This window comes from Pristiophorus japonicus, chromosome 12 (genome assembly GCF_044704955.1).
Source record: "Pristiophorus japonicus isolate sPriJap1 chromosome 12, sPriJap1.hap1, whole genome shotgun sequence".
Classification (NCBI taxonomy): Eukaryota; Metazoa; Chordata; class Chondrichthyes; family Pristiophoridae; genus Pristiophorus; species Pristiophorus japonicus.
Window position 1 is genome coordinate 197,701,000 of NC_091988.1, and position 19,117 is coordinate 197,720,116.

Here is a 19,117-nt window from a genome sequence, read left to right on the forward strand (position 1 = left end):
GCTTGAGAAAGATGATTGTTTACATAAATTGGAGGCAGAAAGAATTGCGCACTTTAATTTTCTTCCTGAGTGTACCTTTGTATGATCATAAATAGTTCTACAGAGTAGAAAAATCCTCAGTGCTGCTCCCTGAGTTGGTTATTCCATGAAAGATACTGGCATGTTTTAGGGTGGCGAGCGGGGGTGGGGGAAGGGAGAACAGATGTCCGAGCAAAGATCCAATAATATTTCATTACAGTGGGAAGGGGAGGCCCCCAAGCTATGGGACACGACAGCGTCATCTGTCATTACGATCAGGGCTGGTTTGAGAATAATTTGAGTAACGGATTCACTGGCGGGGAGGGGGGGTGCGGGGAGAGATGTAATGTAGCAATTAACTAAACACTGCTTGAGACCAGCTCCACGCAGTTTAACCCTGGTGACTCAATGTTTGAAGGTTATTTTATCGTTTGACTAGCAGACTGGATCGATTGATTTATTTTTTTGATGTGCTGGTGTACAACGCCTTGCTATTGTATTACAGGAAGGCAAACTTTCAAACACAGAATATAGATTTATATTCTATGTAGCACAGAGAAGGTCACACTGATTTCAGTTCGCAGGTACTGCATACAAAACATGGCTTCCCTTTTGAACTTCAGGGTAATTGTTGGGCTAACCTCCCCCACCCCTCAAAAAATACACTTTCCTGTCTTTGTCCTACCTCCCTGCATACTCCTCATTTTTGAAGGACAACTTGCATTTATATAGTGTCTTAACATAGTAAAGGCGCTTAACAGGAGTGTTATCAGGTAAAGATTACACTCATAACCCAAAATAGGGGGTATTGGAAGGGGTGACTGAAAGCTTGGTCAAAGAGGTAAGCTTTAAGGAACGACAGAAGGAGAGAGCGGCTGAGAGGTTTAGGGAGGGGATTCCAGCGCCTAGGCAGCTGAAGGTACGGCCACCAATGGTGGAGCGATGAAAATCAGGGGTGTGCAAGAGGCTAGAATTGGAGCAGCGGCGAGATCTTGTAGGGCTGGAGGATGTCACAGAGATAGGGAGGGGTGAGGCTGGTGTGGGGTTAGGTGGATGATGGGTGAGCAGGACTTGGTAGAGTTAGGATACAGCCAGCAAAGTTTGGATGAGCTCAGGTTTACAGAGGGTGGAAGGAGAGAGGCCAGTCAGGAACACACATGACGACACATAAATGAAGACAAACACAGTACGTATAACCAATGGAACATTCTGTAGTTTCGACATCTTCTGAGATCCTATTGTATGCTGAAAGAGAAAGAAAGACTTGCATTTATATAGCACCTTTCACGACCACCAGACATCCCAAAGCGCTTTACAGCCAATTAAATACTTTTGGAGTGTAGTCACTGCTGTAATGTGGGAAACGCAGCAGCCAACTTGCGCACAGCAAGCTCCCGCATACAGCAATGTGATAACAACCAGATAATCTGTTTTTGTGATGTTGATTGGGGGATAAATATTGGCCAAGACACCGGGGATAACTCCCTCGCTCTTCTTCGAAATAGTGCCATGGGATCTTTTACGTCCACTTGCTAGAGCAGATGGGGCCTCGGTTTAACGTCTCATCCGAAAGACGGCACATCTGACAGTGCAGCACTCCCTCAGCACTGCACTGGGAGTGTCAGCCTGGATTTTTGCACTCAAGTCTCTGGAGTGGGTCTTGAACCCACAACCTTTTGACTCAGAGGTGAGTGCACTACCCACTGATCCACAGCTGACACTGAGAACTCCAACAGTGACTGTTGGCTTAAATCTCATCATTGAAATGGCCATAGAAAGGTCTCCTACACTCTTCTTCCTCCTCCTCACATCCTCGCTGTATTGAAATCAAAGACTCGTCGCTCCATCTCCTGCTCCAATTCACCTAGGTCTTCAAAACGGAGTCTTCCTCCTCCAGTCTGAGGGATTTGAAACCCTGGGTCTGGTGTTCTCCCATCACTATTTCCTGCTTTACTTTGACGTCTCTCCTGACTCTTTGCAACCTTGGTGGTGCCTGCAGTGTTGGCATTGGCCCTTCACCTAGGCTTGTCAAAAAAAAGCCATTCCCACTGGACTGTTAAAGGGATTTCGCAAAATGTGAGACAGAGACTGCCTGGCAAAGGTCTTCCCGGATGAAGACAAGCTGTAAAGATAGCACAGCTGCAGGCTGCTAGCAACAACAACTGGCATTTACATAGCGCCTTTAACGTAGTAAGGCGTCCCAAGGCTACTATTGGTCCACCATGTATAGTTTCCAGCAACAAGATAATACAAGTTTAAGATTCAGCACAGACAATGAGTGCATCAGTCCTGCCCTCACCGGCACACCCTCCACCAATCATCAATGGGTAAAAGTCTGGAGCGACACCCTGGCTGATTTGTTGCATCTCGAGTGAAAAATTACACATTAAGGAGACAGCTTCTTCAGTTTTATCTTTTAGCACTTGTGGCAGGTTCAGGATATGATGAGATTTGCTGCTATATTTAGTTGAGAAAGCGAGACAGGGGCACTCTCCTTTGGCCAGTGACGTCATCACTACTCCCAAGTTATCAACTCACAAAATAGCTCGAGGGACTGCCTTTACTGCAAAAACATTGAATGTCTGTCTTCAAAACAATGGATTTTAATCTGCATTCAAGATAGTAGAAGAGTGCTTCACAGGAAGGCCGTAGCATGCTTTTTATGTTTTTTTTGATAATTTTCCCTTTAAGATGCCATATTTGGCATAAATACAAACTGGGCTTTTTAAAATTTGCCTCGGTTGAGCAGTTCTGTCCATCCCCCAACTCTTGCTGGTATTTCATTCCCTGTCCCTCCAGTGCACAGGGGCCATTCTCCACACCAGATCTTGTCTCCCCCCCCCCCCCCCCCCCCAGCCCTCTCTTCCCTCCCTCTTCCCCACTCCTCCTCACTTTCCTGTTCCCCTCGCCCTCCTTCCTCCCTTCCTCTTTCCTCTCAACTCTCTTCTCCTCCCTTCCTCCCCCTGCGCCCCCCCCTCCCCCTGCGCCCCCCCCTCCTCCTGCGCCCCCTTCCCCTGCGTCCCTTCCTCCCCCTGCGCCCCCCCTCCCCCTGCGCGCCCCCCCTCCTCCTGCGCCCCCTTCCCCTGCGCCCCCTGCGCCCTCCCTCCCCCTGCGCCCCCCTCCCCCTGCGCCCCCCTCCCCCTGCGCCCCCCCTCCCCCTGCACCCCCCCTCCATCTGCGCCCCCTCCCCCTGCGCCCCCCCTCCCCCTGCGCCCCCCCCTGCCCCTGCGCCCCCCCTCCCCCTGCGCCCCCCCTCCCCCTGCGCGCCTCCCCCCTCCCCCTGCGCCCCCCCTCCCCCTGCGTCCCCCTGCGCCCCCCTCCCCCTGCGCCCCCCTCCCCCTGCGCCCCCCCTCCCCCTGCGCCCCCCCTCCCCCTGGGCCCCCCTCCCCCTGCGCTCCCTCCCCCTGCGTCCCCTCCCCTCCCTCTGCGCCCCCTCCCTCTCGCTCCTCCCCCTTCATGAAGGGTTTAGACAGTAAATAGGGAGAAGGTTTTTCCAGTGGCTGAAGGATCGATAACAGGTGGCACAGTTTTAAGCTGACTGGCAAAAGAACCAGAGGCGGCATGTGAAAAACTCGGTTAGGATTTGGAACGCACTGCCTGATAGGGTGGTGGAGACAGATTCAGTCGTAGCCTTCAAATGGGAATTGGATAAATATGTGAAGGAGAAAACATTGCAGGGGTAAGGGGAAAGAGCAGGGAGTGGGACTGACTGGAATGTTCTTTGAAAGAGCCGGCACAGACTCAGTGGTCCAAATGACTGCCTCCTCTGCTGTACTATTCTGTGATAATCTACAAAATATGGTACAAACTTCATTTTAATGGTTCAATTTCAGCCAAATCTGGGAATGTATTAATATGTTTTGCTATAAATTTCAACGCTCATTTTTCTATCGAGATTGATATTGAAATAGATGAGACTGCCTTGCTAGTTAGATGCATTCATTTAGATGTATTACATGTATTAATACAATTAAATGTCATTTGGTCAATATTTGACTTTTTATAACCCTGTTACAATTGAGGTAAATGCTCCAGTGTTGGTTTCAATGATGTAAATCTGTCAGATTAATTAACACTGTTGCTTAAATGAGCTAAGACATTGATGTTTGAAAAATAGCCAAAGCCACATTGAAGGGAATATTGTGACTTAAGTCAGTGCTATCAGGGCGACAGCTTTCGAACGTCAGCGATCATTGGTAGAAAACTTCAATTTTTTTCTTTCCCCCCCCCCCCACTAAATATTCTTCCATTCAATTGATCTTCACAAGAGCCTTGGCTAAAGTGCTTTGTGTTAATAAATGGTGAGTCTGCACGATGTATCATACAATGTCATAAGTGCATTGCAAGACCGCATTTCAAAACTTCGAGACAAATGATATGCATCCACTTATCCCATAAATATCTCATAATGTTTGGCTTTGGTTACTTAAAAACGTCTGGATTGAAATTCCCCGTAAAAGTCATGGATAAGGTTGGAGGGTGTGGAGAATTCCCTTGGGTGGCTGAATGCTGTAAATTAGGGATGTGAGGATTGATAAATTGATCAGAAACATATGCAGGGAAAGGGGATGAGGGCAATTAGTAAAGTGACTTGGACAGGCTTCAAAAGGAAATGAGGTTTGCATCGATACACTGACAGCAATTAGATTTTAAATCCTTCAAGGCCATTTTGATAAGGAAGGCCTTTGTGCTGATAACGTGCTCTTTGCATGTCAAGCAGTCAAATTTAAGAGGTACTGGCATTTTAAGCAAACTAGCATGCGATAACAAAGGTTATTTAACTCCTTGCAAATGGTTTGTCAGTGAACTTTTAGCAACATTCGTAAACTTGAACTCATGCAAAGCTTTGTTGCCCGTATCCTAACACGCACTAGATCCCGCTCACCCATCACCGCAGAAGTACATTGGACCTCGGTCTGGCAATGTTTCCATTTAAAAATTCTCATTCTTGTTTTCAAACCCCTCCATAGCCTTTGACTCTCCTCATCTCTGTAACCTCCTCCAACCCTCTGAGGTACCTGCGCTCCTCCAATTCCTTCCTCTTGCGCATCCCTGATTTTCATCGCTCCACCATTGGTGGCCGTGCCTTCAGCTGCCTAGGCTCCAATCACTGGAATTTCCTCCCTAAATCTCTCCGCCTCTCCTCCCTTAAGGCGCTCCTCAAAACCTACCTCTTTGACCAAGTTTCTCCTCATATCTCCTTATGTGGCTCGGTGTCAAATGTTGTTTGATAACATTCCTGTGAAGCACCTTGGGATGTTTTACTACGTTAAAGGTGCTATATTAATTCTTGTTATTCAAACACCGGCCATCACAGCTACTTTTCAGCAGGTGATGCTGGATAGTGACCAGTGGTGATGGGTGACAGGGGTCTTGGCGTGAATTAAGCAGCAGAGATTTGGATGAACTCAAGTTTACGGAGGGCGCAAAGTGGGAGGCCGGCCAGGAGAGCGTTGGAATAGACAAGTCTAGAGGTAACAAAGGCATGGCCGAGGATGGGCGATGTTACGGAGGTGAAAGTAAGCATGTTTTGGCTCACCCATGAAGAATGGCCTTTTAGTTGAGGTAGTTGAGGTCGGTCAGCACCTGTGTCACTGTGTGAGCCTCAGCATTGAGGATCTAAGTATTTAACCATGTGCCTTCATCTGCTGTCTACACACATGCATGTTCCAGAAGCGGTCACTGGTTAGTGGTCAGCTTTATTCATTATTTGTTTAAGATCAGCGAATTCAGCCCAGTTGGAGATCGAGACTGCTCTATGTAGCCTAAAACAGGCAGACGTTGTTTAACGTCTCATCCAAAAGATGGCACCTCTGATAGTGCAGCACTCCCTCAGTACCGCACAGAGGTCTCTGCCTGGATTATGCACTCAAAAAAATGACATGCATTTATATCACGCCTTTCACGGCCTCAGGATGTCCTAAAGCATTTTACAGCCAATGGAGTATTTTTGAAATGTAGTTCCTGTTGTAATGTGGGAAACACGGCAGCCAAGTTGGCCCACAGCAAGCTCCCACAAACAGCAATGTGATAAGACCAGATAATATGTTTTAATGACGTTGGTTGAGAGTCTAGTATTGGCCAGGACAACAGGAAGAACTCCCCTGATCTTATTCAAATAGTGCCATGGGAGCTTTTACATTCACCTGAGGCAGATGGGGCTTAGCATCACATCTGAAAGACGGCACCTCCGACAGTGCAGCACTCCCTCAGCACTGCACTGTAGTACAGACCAGAAAGTCCCAAGTTTGCTTCTGGTCTCTATTGAGTTACCGAACCTCAGCCAGGGTAGCAGTATGGGTGTTACAATTGGCCTTAACACCACTAGCTAGGGGGTACTGGAGGGCAGTTGACTCGGTACCCCAGCGCAAGTCAGGCCCATTGGGAAAGGAAGAGGCCAACTAGCATTTTTATTGTAGTAGAACTGTGACAATCGGGAAAATGCAACACGTCTGTTTTAAATACTACCTTCCATGAGTAAGCAAAGAAGTTGGGTAGAAGGAATAATCTTTCTACTTGAAGGATGATGGATGTAGATGTTCTCAAAGGTTTCCTTATTATACACAGAAAGTACTCGAGGACTGTTGCCCAAGTCTATCGGATTGCTTAGTGTGCTGTGTGTTTGACCTTTTAGAGTATAACTTAGCTGTAAAGGTTATTCCATGTTTATAGATACAAGGCAGAAATTAACTGAATCGTGTCAGACATTCTGCCATTTGGGAAATTTGGTCCTGTTGCAATAAATGGCAGATCTTTGCACAGCATCTCAGAACAATATCCCATAGACAGTGCTTAAACTCTGCAGGTTTCAATCACACAAGGGCTTATTCAGGGGACAACAGCATGGATCATTGTGAAAAATCTCTGGAGAGTCATAGCACAGAGGTATGGTGGGACAGATGAGCATAAGTATTTTGAGTTAAGTGTTTGTCAAATGGGGATGTATTGTTGGTGGATAGTCACAATAGTGTGTTCTTTTGGGAATGGGGAATACTTAATGGCCTCCAACAATGCTGTGTGTTGGGAAAACTTGATTACTTCCTGACGACAGTGTTTATTTAAGGGGTGGGAAAGCTTAATAGAAAGAAAAGAAAGACTTGCATTTCTATAGCGCCTTTCACGACCTCAGGACGCCCCAAAGCGCTTTATAGCCAATGAAGTACTTTTTGAAATTTAGTCACTGTTGTAAGTTAGGAAACGTGGCAGCCAATTCAAACAACAATGTGATAATAATCAGATTATTTTTTATATTGACGTTGGTTGAGGACACTGGGGAAAACTCCCCTGCTCTTCTTCGAAATAATGTTGTGGATCTTTTATGTCCACCCGAGAGGGCAGACGGAGCCTCAGTTTAACATTTCATCCGAAAGGTGGCACCTCCAACAGTGCAGCACTCCCTCAGTATTGCACTGGAGTGTCAGCCTGGACTTTTATGCTCAAGTCTCTCGAGTGGAACTTGAACAGTGTGTTTGTGGGAGAGTAAGAGAAGTAGTCAAATGACATTGCTGTGTCGGAAGAGGGCAATGAGAGAATGACTGCGTCTTCACAAGAAAGGTTCTGTTGAAAAAGGTCCTTCACCCATTTAATCGCATCTTTCCAGAATATCAACCCTACCATGTTAAACTTGTACCAAAACTTGGTTAGACTGCACTTGATACTCTGCACAGCTCTGGTCCTCGTATTATAAAAACAATCTAGAGGCACTGGAGCAAGTGCAAAAAAGAATCACAAGGCTTGATACCAGAACTGAGGATATAAAGAAAGGTTAAACAGGCTTTGCTTCTTTTTTTCTAGAAAAGAGAAGGCTGAGGGGTGACCTGATCAAAGTCTGTAAAATTATGAAAGGGTTTGATCGAGTAGACGTAGAGAAGATATTTCCACTTGTGGGAGAGACCAGAACTAGGGGCCATCAATATAAGATAGTCACTAATAAATCCAATCGGGAATTCAGGAGAAACTTCTTTACGCAGAGAGTGGTGAGAATGTGGAACTCGCTCCCACAGGGAGTAGTTGAGACAAATCGTATAGATGCATCTAAGGGGAAACTAGATAAACAAGTGAGGGAGAAAGGAATAGAAGGATATGCTGATGGGGTTGAATGAAGTACGTTGCGAGGTGCCTCGTGTGGAGCATAAACACCACCGAATGTCCTGTTTCTGTGCTGTAGTCTCGGTGTAATTCCCATAACAGTTTACTGTTCACCTGAATGATCACGCTTGGTTCTGTCTTATCCAAAGGCAGCCACCAGCAACAACAGCAACTTACTTGCAATTTACATAGCGCCTTTAACATAATAAAATGTCCCAAGGCGCTTCACAGGAACATTATCAAACAAAATTTGACATCGACCCTTGACAATGCAACACTCTCTCACTAGAGCGTTGGTGTGTCCGCCTCTATTATGCGTTCATGTGGGGGCATAGAGGGGAGCTTGAATCCACAATCTTCTGACCCAGAGATAAGAATGCCACCAAGCTGCCATTTTCAAGGTCCCTGGCAACAGTGGGTAAGAAAACGAGAGACCTAAGGGTTTGAATTCACAGTATGATGAGGTAGAGGATCAGAAACCTTAACTGCCGTGACAGTGCAGTGTGCATGTTTTGTGCTGGTAGAGTGTGGAGTGCTTGATAACTTAAGTGATGCTGTACATTGGCATGAAGTGACACTGCACAATGCAGTCAGTAACAATTCTCTGAGTCGTATTTGTTGGAACAGTTACTGAATATTGTATCGTGCAGTATTTACCCAAGGCCAACAGTTTGCATTATTGCGGGAGTCCCTGTGCACCAGAGTTCATTTCCTTGAGAAGTGCATGTTCCTGGGAAAGAAACATCCGTATGGCTTGTGATTCAGAGTGTTAAGCGGTTTGTTTACAAAGGTTTTCTGAGGTTTAAATATGCAATTTAAAATCAGAATGCTCAGGACAGATTCACACACACAGAATTAACCGATTCCTGACTTCATGGTCTGAAAAATGGGAACCTTTAAATAAGAGCTTGAGAAAATTAATTGGGTTAAACCTTAAGGAATGTTTTGTGAAAGAAACCCAGGAGACCACTCATGGTAAAGGCATCACACAATGCAGTATTGAGCCATCCCAATCAGAAAGAACCTGTATCTATATAGTGTCCAATTGTGGCCGCCACACTTCAGGAAGAATATCCAGACCTTGGTGCAGAGGAGATTGACCAGAATGATACCAGGGATGAGGGAATTCAGTTATGTGGAGAGACGAGAGAAGCTGAAATTGTTCACCTCAGAGCAGAGACGGTTACGGGGAGATTTAATAGAGATGCTCAAAACCATGAGGGGTTTTAATAGAATAGATGAGGAGAAGCTGTTCTAGTGAAATGAGAATTTATTATTTGGACAGCGAGTTGTGATCTGGAACGCACTGCTTGAATGAGAGGTGGAAGCAGATTCAGTAGTAACTTTCAAAAGGGAGTTGGATGAATACTTGGAAGTGGTGAAATTTGCAGGGCTATGGGGAAAGAGCAGGGGAATGGAAGTAATTGGCTAATTATTCAAAGAGCCAGCACAGACATGATAGGCTGAATGGCTTTCTTCTGTGCCACAAACCCTGTTCCCTAGCTACTGACTCCTTGACTCTCCCCAACTTCTGTCTGGGGCTGAACCAGACTGTTCACAACCTTGGTGTCACATTATACCCTGAAGTGAGCTTTCAACCACGTAACCGCAGCATAATCAAGACCGCCTATTTCCACCTATGTAATATCGCCCGTCTCTGCCCTTGCCTCTGCTCAACTGCTGCTGAAGCCCTCATCCCTGCCTTTGTTACCTCTAGACTTGACTATTCCACCGCATACCTGGCTGGCCTCCCATATTCTACCCTACGTAAACTAGAGGTGATCCAAAACTCGGCTGTCCATGTCCTAATTCGCACCAAGTCCCGCTCACCCATCACCCGTGCTCGCTGGCCTACATTGGCTTCCGGTTAAGCAACGCATTGATTTCAAAATTATCATCCTTATTTTCAAATCCCTCCATGGCCTCGCCCCTCCCTATCTCTGTAATCCCCTCCAGTCCTACAACCCCCCGAAATGTCTACGCTCCTCTAATTCTGCCCTCCTGAGCATCCCTGATTATAATCACTCAACCATCGGTGGCCGTGCCTTCCGTTGCCTGGGCCCCAAGCTCCGAAACACCCTCCCTAAACCTTTCTACCTCTTTCCTCCTTCAACACTTTCCTTAAAACCTACCTCTTTGACCAAGCTTTTGGTCATCTGCCTTAATTTCTACCTACATGGCTTGGTGTCAAATTTTTGATCTCATAATACTCCTATGAAGTGTCTTGGGATGTTTCACTACGTTAAAGGCGCTATATAAATACAAGTTGTTGTTATATGCTTATATATAACACCTTTCACATCTTCAGGAAGTCCTAATACTGTTCACAGCCAGTTCATTATATTTTGAAGTGTAGTCACTATTACAATGTAGGCAAATGTGGCAGAGAAATTTACACACAGCAAGGTTCCACAAGTAGCAGTGGAATGAAGAGGGATGTTGGTTATGGGGTGATTGCTGCCCAGGGAATACAATGAGAACTACTGCTGTTCTTCAAAAAAGTTGTGCAGGATCTTTTACATCCGCCTTGAACAGGCAGATCAGGACCTCGCTTTAACCTCTCATCCAAAAGACGGCACCTCCGACAGTGCAGCACCTCCTCAGTAGTGCACTGGAGTATCAGTCTGGATTATGTGCTCAAGTCTCTGACTCAGAAAGCCAGTTATCTGATCTATAACATAATATAACATAACATAAGAAATAGGAGCACGAGTAGGCCATACGCCATTTAATAAAGATTATGGCTGATCTGATCATGGACCCAGCTCCACTTCCCTGCCCGCTCCCCATAACCCCTTATCCCCTTATCGTTTAAGAAACTATCCATTTCTGTCTTAAATTTATTCAATGACCCAGCTTCCACAGCTCTCTGAGGCAGCGAATTCCACAGATTAACAACTCTTTGAGAGAAGAAATTTCTCCTCATCTCTGTTTTAAATGGGTGGCCCCTTATTCTAAGATCATGCCCTCTAGTTCTAGTCTTCCCCCATCAGTGGAAACATCCTCTCTGCATCCACCTTGTCAAACCCCCCTCATAATCTTATACGTTTCGATAAGATCACCCCTCATTCTTCTGAATTCCAATGAGTAGAGGCTCAACCTACTCAACCTTTCCTCATGTCAACCCCCTCATCCCCGGAATAAACCGAGTGAACCTTCATTGAACTGCCTCCAAAGCAAGTATATTCTTTCATAAATATGGAAACCAAAACTGCACGCAGTATTCCAGGTGTGACCTCACCAATATCTTATATAGCTGTAGTAAGACTTCCCTGCTTTTATACTCCATCCCCTTTGCAATAAAGGCCAAGATACCATTGGGCTTCCTGATACTTACTATCCTTTTGTGTTTCATGCACAGGTGCCCCCAGGTCCCACTGTAATGAGGCACTTTGCAATCTTTCTCCATTTAAATAATAACTTGCTCTTTGATTTTTTTTTCTGCCAAAGTGCATGACCTGACACTTTCCAACATTATACTCCATCTGCCAAATTTTTGCCCACTCACTTAGCCTGTCTGTGTCCTTTTGCAGATTTTTTGTGTCCTCCTCACACATTACTCATCTCATCTACAGTAGGGACTCCTAGGCTGGGGGTTGTGGAGGGAGGGGGCATCAGATGGGATTCTTTATCTAATCACTATGTGGTGACTCTCCCACACACACGCATGTATGAATAAGTCGAATAGTCAACAGACTGCTGACACTCACCACTGGAGCTCACACATGAAGCGTGGCCACTTGGCTGAGGTACAGGGAGGGGCTGCAATACAAGTGGAACTCTTACCTCAGTAAAAGTCACCAGAGAGTATTGTGTGGTAGGTTTGCCAACCCTCCAGGATTCCCCTGGAGTCTCCAGAAATTAAACAGCAGCTGGCGGGAGAAAACTCACGGACATGAAAACAAATTGTGTGCTGTCTTTCAATTTCCTTGAACACTTTAGTTTATTAGTTATAAAAACTAAAAGAAAAAGCAATATCCATTAATTGTGAGAATTTAATCAAAGCCTCACATCAAAGCTGGTTTTTTTCATAGAAATTTACAGCACGGAAGGAGGCCATTTCGGCCCATCGTGTCCACGCCGGCCGACCAACAGCTATCCAGCCTAATCCCACTCTCCAGCTCTTGGTCTGTAGCCCTGTAGGTTACGGCACTTGATAAGTGCACATTCAAGTATGAAAGTACATTCAAGATAATGTCAGAGGAGCAAAATAGACCTTTCTATATTCAAAGGGTTGTGAATCTTGAACTTCTCTTCTCCAGAGAGCTGTGGAGGCTCAGTCGTGAGTATATTCAAGACAGAGATCAATGGATGTTTGGATTTTAAGGGAATCAAGGGATATAGGGATGGCGTGGCAAGGTGGAGTTGAGGTAGAAGATCTGCCATGGAAAGAAAAAGAAAGACTTGCATTTCTATAGCGACTCTCACGACCACCAGACGTTCTAAAGCCAGTGAAGTACTTTTTGAAGTGTAGACACTGTTGTAATGTGGGAAATGTGGCAGCTAATTTGTGCACAGCAAGCTCCCGCAGACAGCAATGTGATAATGACCAGATGATCGTATTAAATAGCGGAGCAGGCTTGACGGGTGGTATAGCCTACTCCTGCTCCTCTTATATCCTTATCTTAGTTCTTGTGTAGTAAAATATTTTAATTCCTTTGTCTGAAAAGCATGGTTTATAAAAGGAAGTGCATCATTACTTTGCAGATATTACCATAGGTCGTGATGCGGTGACTGAACATTGACAACATTCACCCTGCAGCTACTATCGAACAGAGGACGGAAACTCTGCCTCTCTAAGCTATTTCCTTTGTAGCAAAAGCAAACCATTCCAAGTTGTAACAGCAAATATCAGGGCCATGTCACAAATTGTGGGGTGGGTGGAGGGAAGGGAAGCGGTGAGGCGGAGGAGATGGTGGGAAGCGGTAAGGCGGGGGAAGGAAAAGGGGGGAATCCTGCAAAGTGTACCCTTTGCAAAAAGCAGATCGGTCGCGCACCACAAAATGGTTTGATTAAAAGAGGAAAGATAGCGGATTTTATTACCGCACTCGTCCCTGATCGTTTGTCAGAATTCAGTGTGTCGTGTCGGGCATTCTGAAATGCAACGTTTAATTGACTGGGCCTCCAAGGGCTTTTACAGCGAGCAGACGCCAAAGATCGGCACCACACCATTGTGGCTTTGTAAGAAAATTACTGTTTGAGATGAAAAATGTCCCGGCGGAGCCTGTAGAACTGCAGCCATGTTCAATATCGCCAGGAAGGAGTTCATTAGAAGTCAGCCCGTGGGAACAGTCACCAGGCTTTTCCCCCTCCTCGGTAAATCTAATTTGACACGCAGCAGATTCTCTCAAATAAATATGTTGTGCTGCTTTGAAGGGGAAGAGATTTAAACTGATTTGGCGTGATCCAGGGGAGATTCACCCTACCTGGGAATAGGCTGCTCAGAGTCCTGCTGCTATCTGCTTGCAGACAGCGGAGTTTGGTTGGGGGTGGGGGTGGGGGCAAACATTTTACACTGTGACAGTAGTCTTACAATGGGTTGTATTTGCCTCTGGGGCAGTCACATTGTGGGGGTGGGGGAGGCGCGGGGAGGGGTGGAGGAGAGGGGATTTCTTCCTATTGCCTCAATCATAGAATCATATCATAGAAATTTACAGCACAGAAGGAGGCCACTCGGCCCATCGTGTCCACGCCGGCCGACAAAGAGCTATCCAGCCTAATCCTACTTTCCAGCACTTGGTCCGTAGTCCTGTAGGTTATGGCACTTCAGGTGCACATTCAAGTACTTTTTAAATGTGGTGAGGGTTTCTGCCTCTACCACCCTTTCAGGCAGTGAGTTCCAGACCCCCACCACCCTCTGGGTGAAAAATCTCCCCTCAAATCCCCTCGAAACCTCCTACCAATTACTTGAAATCTATGCCCCCTGGTTGTTGACCCCTCTGCTAAGGGAAATAGGTCTGTCCTATCCACCCTATCTAGGCTCCTCATAATCTTATACACCTCAATTTGGTCTCCCCTCAGTCTCCTCTGTTCCAGAGAAAACAATCCCAGACTATCCAACCTTTCCTCATTGCTAAAATTCTCCAGTGTCGGCAACATCCTCGTAAATCTCCTCTGTACCTCTCTAGTGCAATCACATCTTTCCTGTAATGTGGTGACCAGAACTGCATGCAGTACTCTAGCTGTAACCCTGGCCCATTTTCCTGGGCCGGGACCTCAATTAAACATGGGGCTGGCTACTGCTTGTCCCACTGGTTGCGAGGAAGGAACGTGGGACTAGGGGCCGGGGACACAATTGAAGGGGGGCAGAAACACCCCAAAGATTTTAATTACATTTTTACAGAACAACTACTTGCATTTATATAGCGCCTTTAACGTCCCAAGGTGTTTCACAGGAGTGGTTATCAAACAAAATGTGATACCGAGCCACATAAGGCGTTGTTAGGAGGGGCTTGGTCAAAGAGGCAGGTTTTAAGGAGAGTCTTAAAGGAGGAGAGCAAGGCGGAGAGGTTTAGAGAGGGAATTCCAGAGCTTGGGGCCCAGGCAGCTGAAGGCACAGCCACCAATGGTGGAGTGAAGACTGACTTCATTGGGCTCAGTTTTGGACCTGGCATATCAGTATTCCCAGCGAGGCGTTCTGCTCTTAGCATGGCTGGACACCACTGGGTCGAGGCAGGGGAACTTGGCTCAGATCCTCAAAGAATCTGAAAGGGTTTTTAAAAACGGAAGAAATTTGCTCAGGAGGCGGAGGCGACCTCGGTCGGCCCGCCCAAGGGCAAGGTGGGTGGGCACCGGAGATGCACCTGCCGGGGAGAGCTTGCACCTGCTCACCTGTCACGTGGCAATGAGGTGCCCCTCCACTGACCCTGCAAACTCCAGCAGGGTAAGCACGCGGACTGCAGGCGCGTATTCTCAACTTGGGGAGTTTCTGACCGTTCCAGGATAATGTATCCAAATGCAAAATTTACAAGGCACTACTGAATTATTAAAATGATGTCCTCGCTGTAATTTCCAGTGTTAGTTCCTGGCCAGGGCATGTGTCTACTGATATTTTGCCAACTGATGAAGTACCAAGAGCGGTCAATTTCTAAACAGTGCGAAGTTGGTCCATTGACTAAAAACATCCGAGGGGAAAATATGTAAAAACTGGATGGAGAGACTTAAAGGTTCCACACTTCAGGGGCATTTGCATTTACTGGGCCTTTCGTACCATTTTCATGGAAGAGAATGATCTTTGTGCACTCGCCCAAAAGATCCCCTTTTAATGAACCAGTGTTATGATAAACTTCCTTCCCCCGGGTCTGTCTCTGGCTGGTCACACAGCGCTAGAAGCAAGAAGGGAGCTTCCTTGTGCAGTTGAACTATTTTCTCAATGAATGTGGCTCGTTTTAATGATCAGGTGTTAATTAAATGCCACAACGTCCAGTTAAAAGTGGGCAGAAATCTTTGCGTGTGATTGTTTCTCTTAACGTGACTTTTAAAGTGCCGTCAGAATTTGCTCAAGATGATAAAGTGCTTCTTTTTTTTATATCTTCCCTTGTACGGCTCCGCTCTGAGCAGGCTGAACGTTCTGGGCACTAATGGGCACCAGCCGTCTTTTGGGAATCGGCAGCGATCGGGTCCTTCAGTACAGTTCACAGGATACAAAAGCCATCATGTCGCCCAGGAGACCAGATCAGCTTTTTGTTTAAAGACTGCGAGCTCCACCACTTACTAATAGAACTTCAGAGCTGCTGAGCAGCCAACCCATCACCAGCACCTATTGACACCACATAACCCCTGAAGAATATATAGCTATATATAAAAAAAACAATTTCATTCATAATTTATTCATACTGCTGCACTATGCTTTATATGCTCTTGCCCTTCAAGGCCTCATTGAAAGGCACGACACACAGTTCGACAGCGCTTCACAAATTGAATCTCAGCAAGTTCCATTTAAAAGTAACTTTGGTAGAAGTGCAGGTTGTGTGTGTTCCTCACTCCAATAGGAATTGAGTCCTGGTCGACACAAGCTGTTTGTCTTAGAATATTTCTTCTCTCTCTTTCCCCCTCCCCCAAGGATTTGAGGCGTTGCTGGACCAGGAGCCACCGTAGGTCAGCGAGCACAGCGTGGGGGGGGGGGGGTGAAGGGGTGAAGGGCGACCTGAAGGTTAAGTCAAAGTGCAGCTTTCTGACGAGAGAAGGAGGGTCGTGTGAAGGCACAGGATAAAGCCGGGAGCTGAAATAAACTGATGAGGGTTCCCTGTTTGTTACCTGGGCACGCTGCAAATGTCGCTAGATAAGTGGGCAACGCTCTCTGGGCGATAGAGAGAATGGGCTCACCAACAAGAGAAATCTCAAACACTGAAACCAACAATACCTAGAGTAAAAGGGAACCCCAAAAATAAAATGGTGCTTTCTAAATGGGCCGAATGAAAGGAAGTGGGTGAAGCATCATTTTAAATATTACATACAAATCGACCCAACAAGTTTATGCTCCACACGATCGCCCTCCCGCCCTGCTTCATCTCACCCGATCAACTTATCCTTCAATTCCACATTCTGACTACACTGAGTAAAGAAGTTTCTCCTGAATTCCTTATTGGATTTGTTAGTGACCAGTGTTCCCGCTAAGCTGGGCAGTGGTGCAATAAACCTGCAAGGTCACGCGCAGGCCGCTCATCGGTTTTTCCATTGTAGATACCGCACGCGCCTAAAAATTTGGACTGCGCATTGGCGGAGGGGGGCAGGCCGCACGGGAGGCAGCGCTGCTTACCAGGGGCATTGTTGGTGACTATCTTACATTTTGGAACATAGGAGCAGGATAAGGCCGTTCAGCACGTCGAGCCTGTTCCACTATTCAATTAGACCATGGCTGATCTGTATCTTAACTCCATCTACCCGCCTTGGTTCCATTTCCCTTAATACCCTTGTCCAACAAAAATCTATCAATCTCAGGTTTGAGATTTTGAATTGACCCCCAACCACAACAGCTTTTTGGGGGAGAGAGTTCCCGATTTCCACGACCTTTTTTGTGAAGAAATGCTTCGTGACATCAACCCTGAACGGCCTGGCTCTAGTTGTAAGGTTACGCCCCCTTGTTCTGGACTCCCCCCACCAGAGGGAATAGTTTCTCTCTATCTACCCTATCAAATCTTTTAATCATCTTGAACTCTTCAATTAGTCTACTTCTGCGGCTCGGTGTCAAATCTTTATCGCATAACACTCCTATGAAGCGTCTTGGGACGTTTCACTATGTTAAAGGTGCTATATAAATACAAGTTGTTGTTGTTGTTGTAGATCACACCTTATTTATATTCATTTATATTTTTATTCAATGAAAATGAAACTTAACGTGTTTTTTTTTTAATATAATTTGCAGTTGAAGAGTTGGAGCGTTGAAGAGCTTCAGAGAAGACTCGCCTCACTGGACCCCACAATGGAGCAAGAGATTGAAGAGATTCGCCAGCGTTACCAGGCCAAGAGGCAGCCCATCCTGGACGCCATTGACGCCAAGAAACGACGGCAGCAGAACTTCTGAGACTCCAGGGAGAGTTCTCACCGCCAGGGCGATGTGCCGAGCTCAGCTTCGCATACGCTCCAACCTCTGAAAAAACATTATTTCCGGAGCACTCAGACAGACAGACAGACACACACACACACACACACACACACTCACAGTCTCTCACACACACACTCACAGTCTCTCTCACACACACACAGTCTCTCTCACACACACACAGTCTCTCTCTCACACACACAGTCTCTCACACACACACACAGTCTCACACACAGTCTCTCACACACAGTCTCTCTCTCACACACACAGTCTCTCTCTCACACACACAGTCTCTCTCACACACACACAGTCTCTCTCACACACACACAGTCTCTCTCACACACACACAGTCTCTCACACACACACACAGTCTCACACACAGTCTCTCACACACACACACACACACAGTCTCTCTCTCACACACACAATCTCTCACACACACAGTCTTTCACACACACACACAGTCTTTCACACACACAGTCTTTCACACACACACATAGTCTCACACACACACACACACAGTCTCGCACACAGTCTCGCACACACAGTCACACATACACACACAGACACACAGTCACACACAGACACACACACAATCACACATACACACACAATCACATACACACACAGTCACACATACACACATACACACATACACACATACACACAGTCACACAGTCACACAGTCACACAGTCACACAGTCACACAGACACACATACACACATACACACATTCATACAGTCACACATACACACAGTCACACATACACACAGTGACACACACAGTCACACATACACACAGTCACACATACACACAGTCACACATACACAAGTCACACGCGCACACAGTCACACATATACCACACACAGGCACTCACAGTCACACATATACCACACACGATCACACACCACAGATCACACTCTCACTTACACACACAGTCACTCTCGCGCACAAACACTCTCTCACACTCATGCACACACACATTCATACACACACTCTCAAACACGCACACAACATATAAAAGCTCACATGCCGTGGACTGTTACGACACCTTTCCCCTCTAACCTCAGGAGCCTTGCTTATGGTTACGTGGCTGGTAACATCTCGCCACCAGGATGAACATTGTTTTTATTTTATTTTAAAAAAAATATTTTTCTAAAAATATTTTCTTCCAGAAGCCATCCTAGCTCCAGAAACCCTTCAGCTATATATTTAATACAAACGCAGAGGAGTCCCCTAATTACTTGCTTTGCAACGCTGGATAAAACTGCTGTATTTCAGAGCGTCGGGGCAAGCTCCCCACTCCCTCTCTCCCCGTCCCACCCCTTTACCAGCACATAAAGGAAGCCTGGCTTTGCACAATGGACAGGACAGCTGAATCTGAGACATGGAATGGAATTAAAAAGTAGGGAATCCCTGAAGGAGAGGTGGGCTTACTGACCAAAAAATTCCTTCCCCCAATCTCAGTT

At 46.3% G+C, this 19,117-nt stretch overlaps 1 protein-coding gene across 1 annotated transcript in view; it reads left to right on the forward strand.

Moving 5' to 3' along the window:
• The window catches only part of LOC139277648 (serine/threonine-protein kinase 3/4), a 206,604-nt gene extending 188,558 nt beyond the window's left edge, over positions 1 to 18,046 (forward strand). The window contains exon 11 of the mRNA XM_070896398.1: positions 17,471 to 18,046. Coding sequence (XP_070752499.1) covers positions 17,471 to 17,629 — 159 coding nt within the window. The 3' untranslated portion in view covers positions 17,630 to 18,046. The remainder of the gene's footprint in view (positions 1 to 17,470) is intronic.
• Positions 18,047 to 19,117: the final 1,071 nt, after the last annotated feature.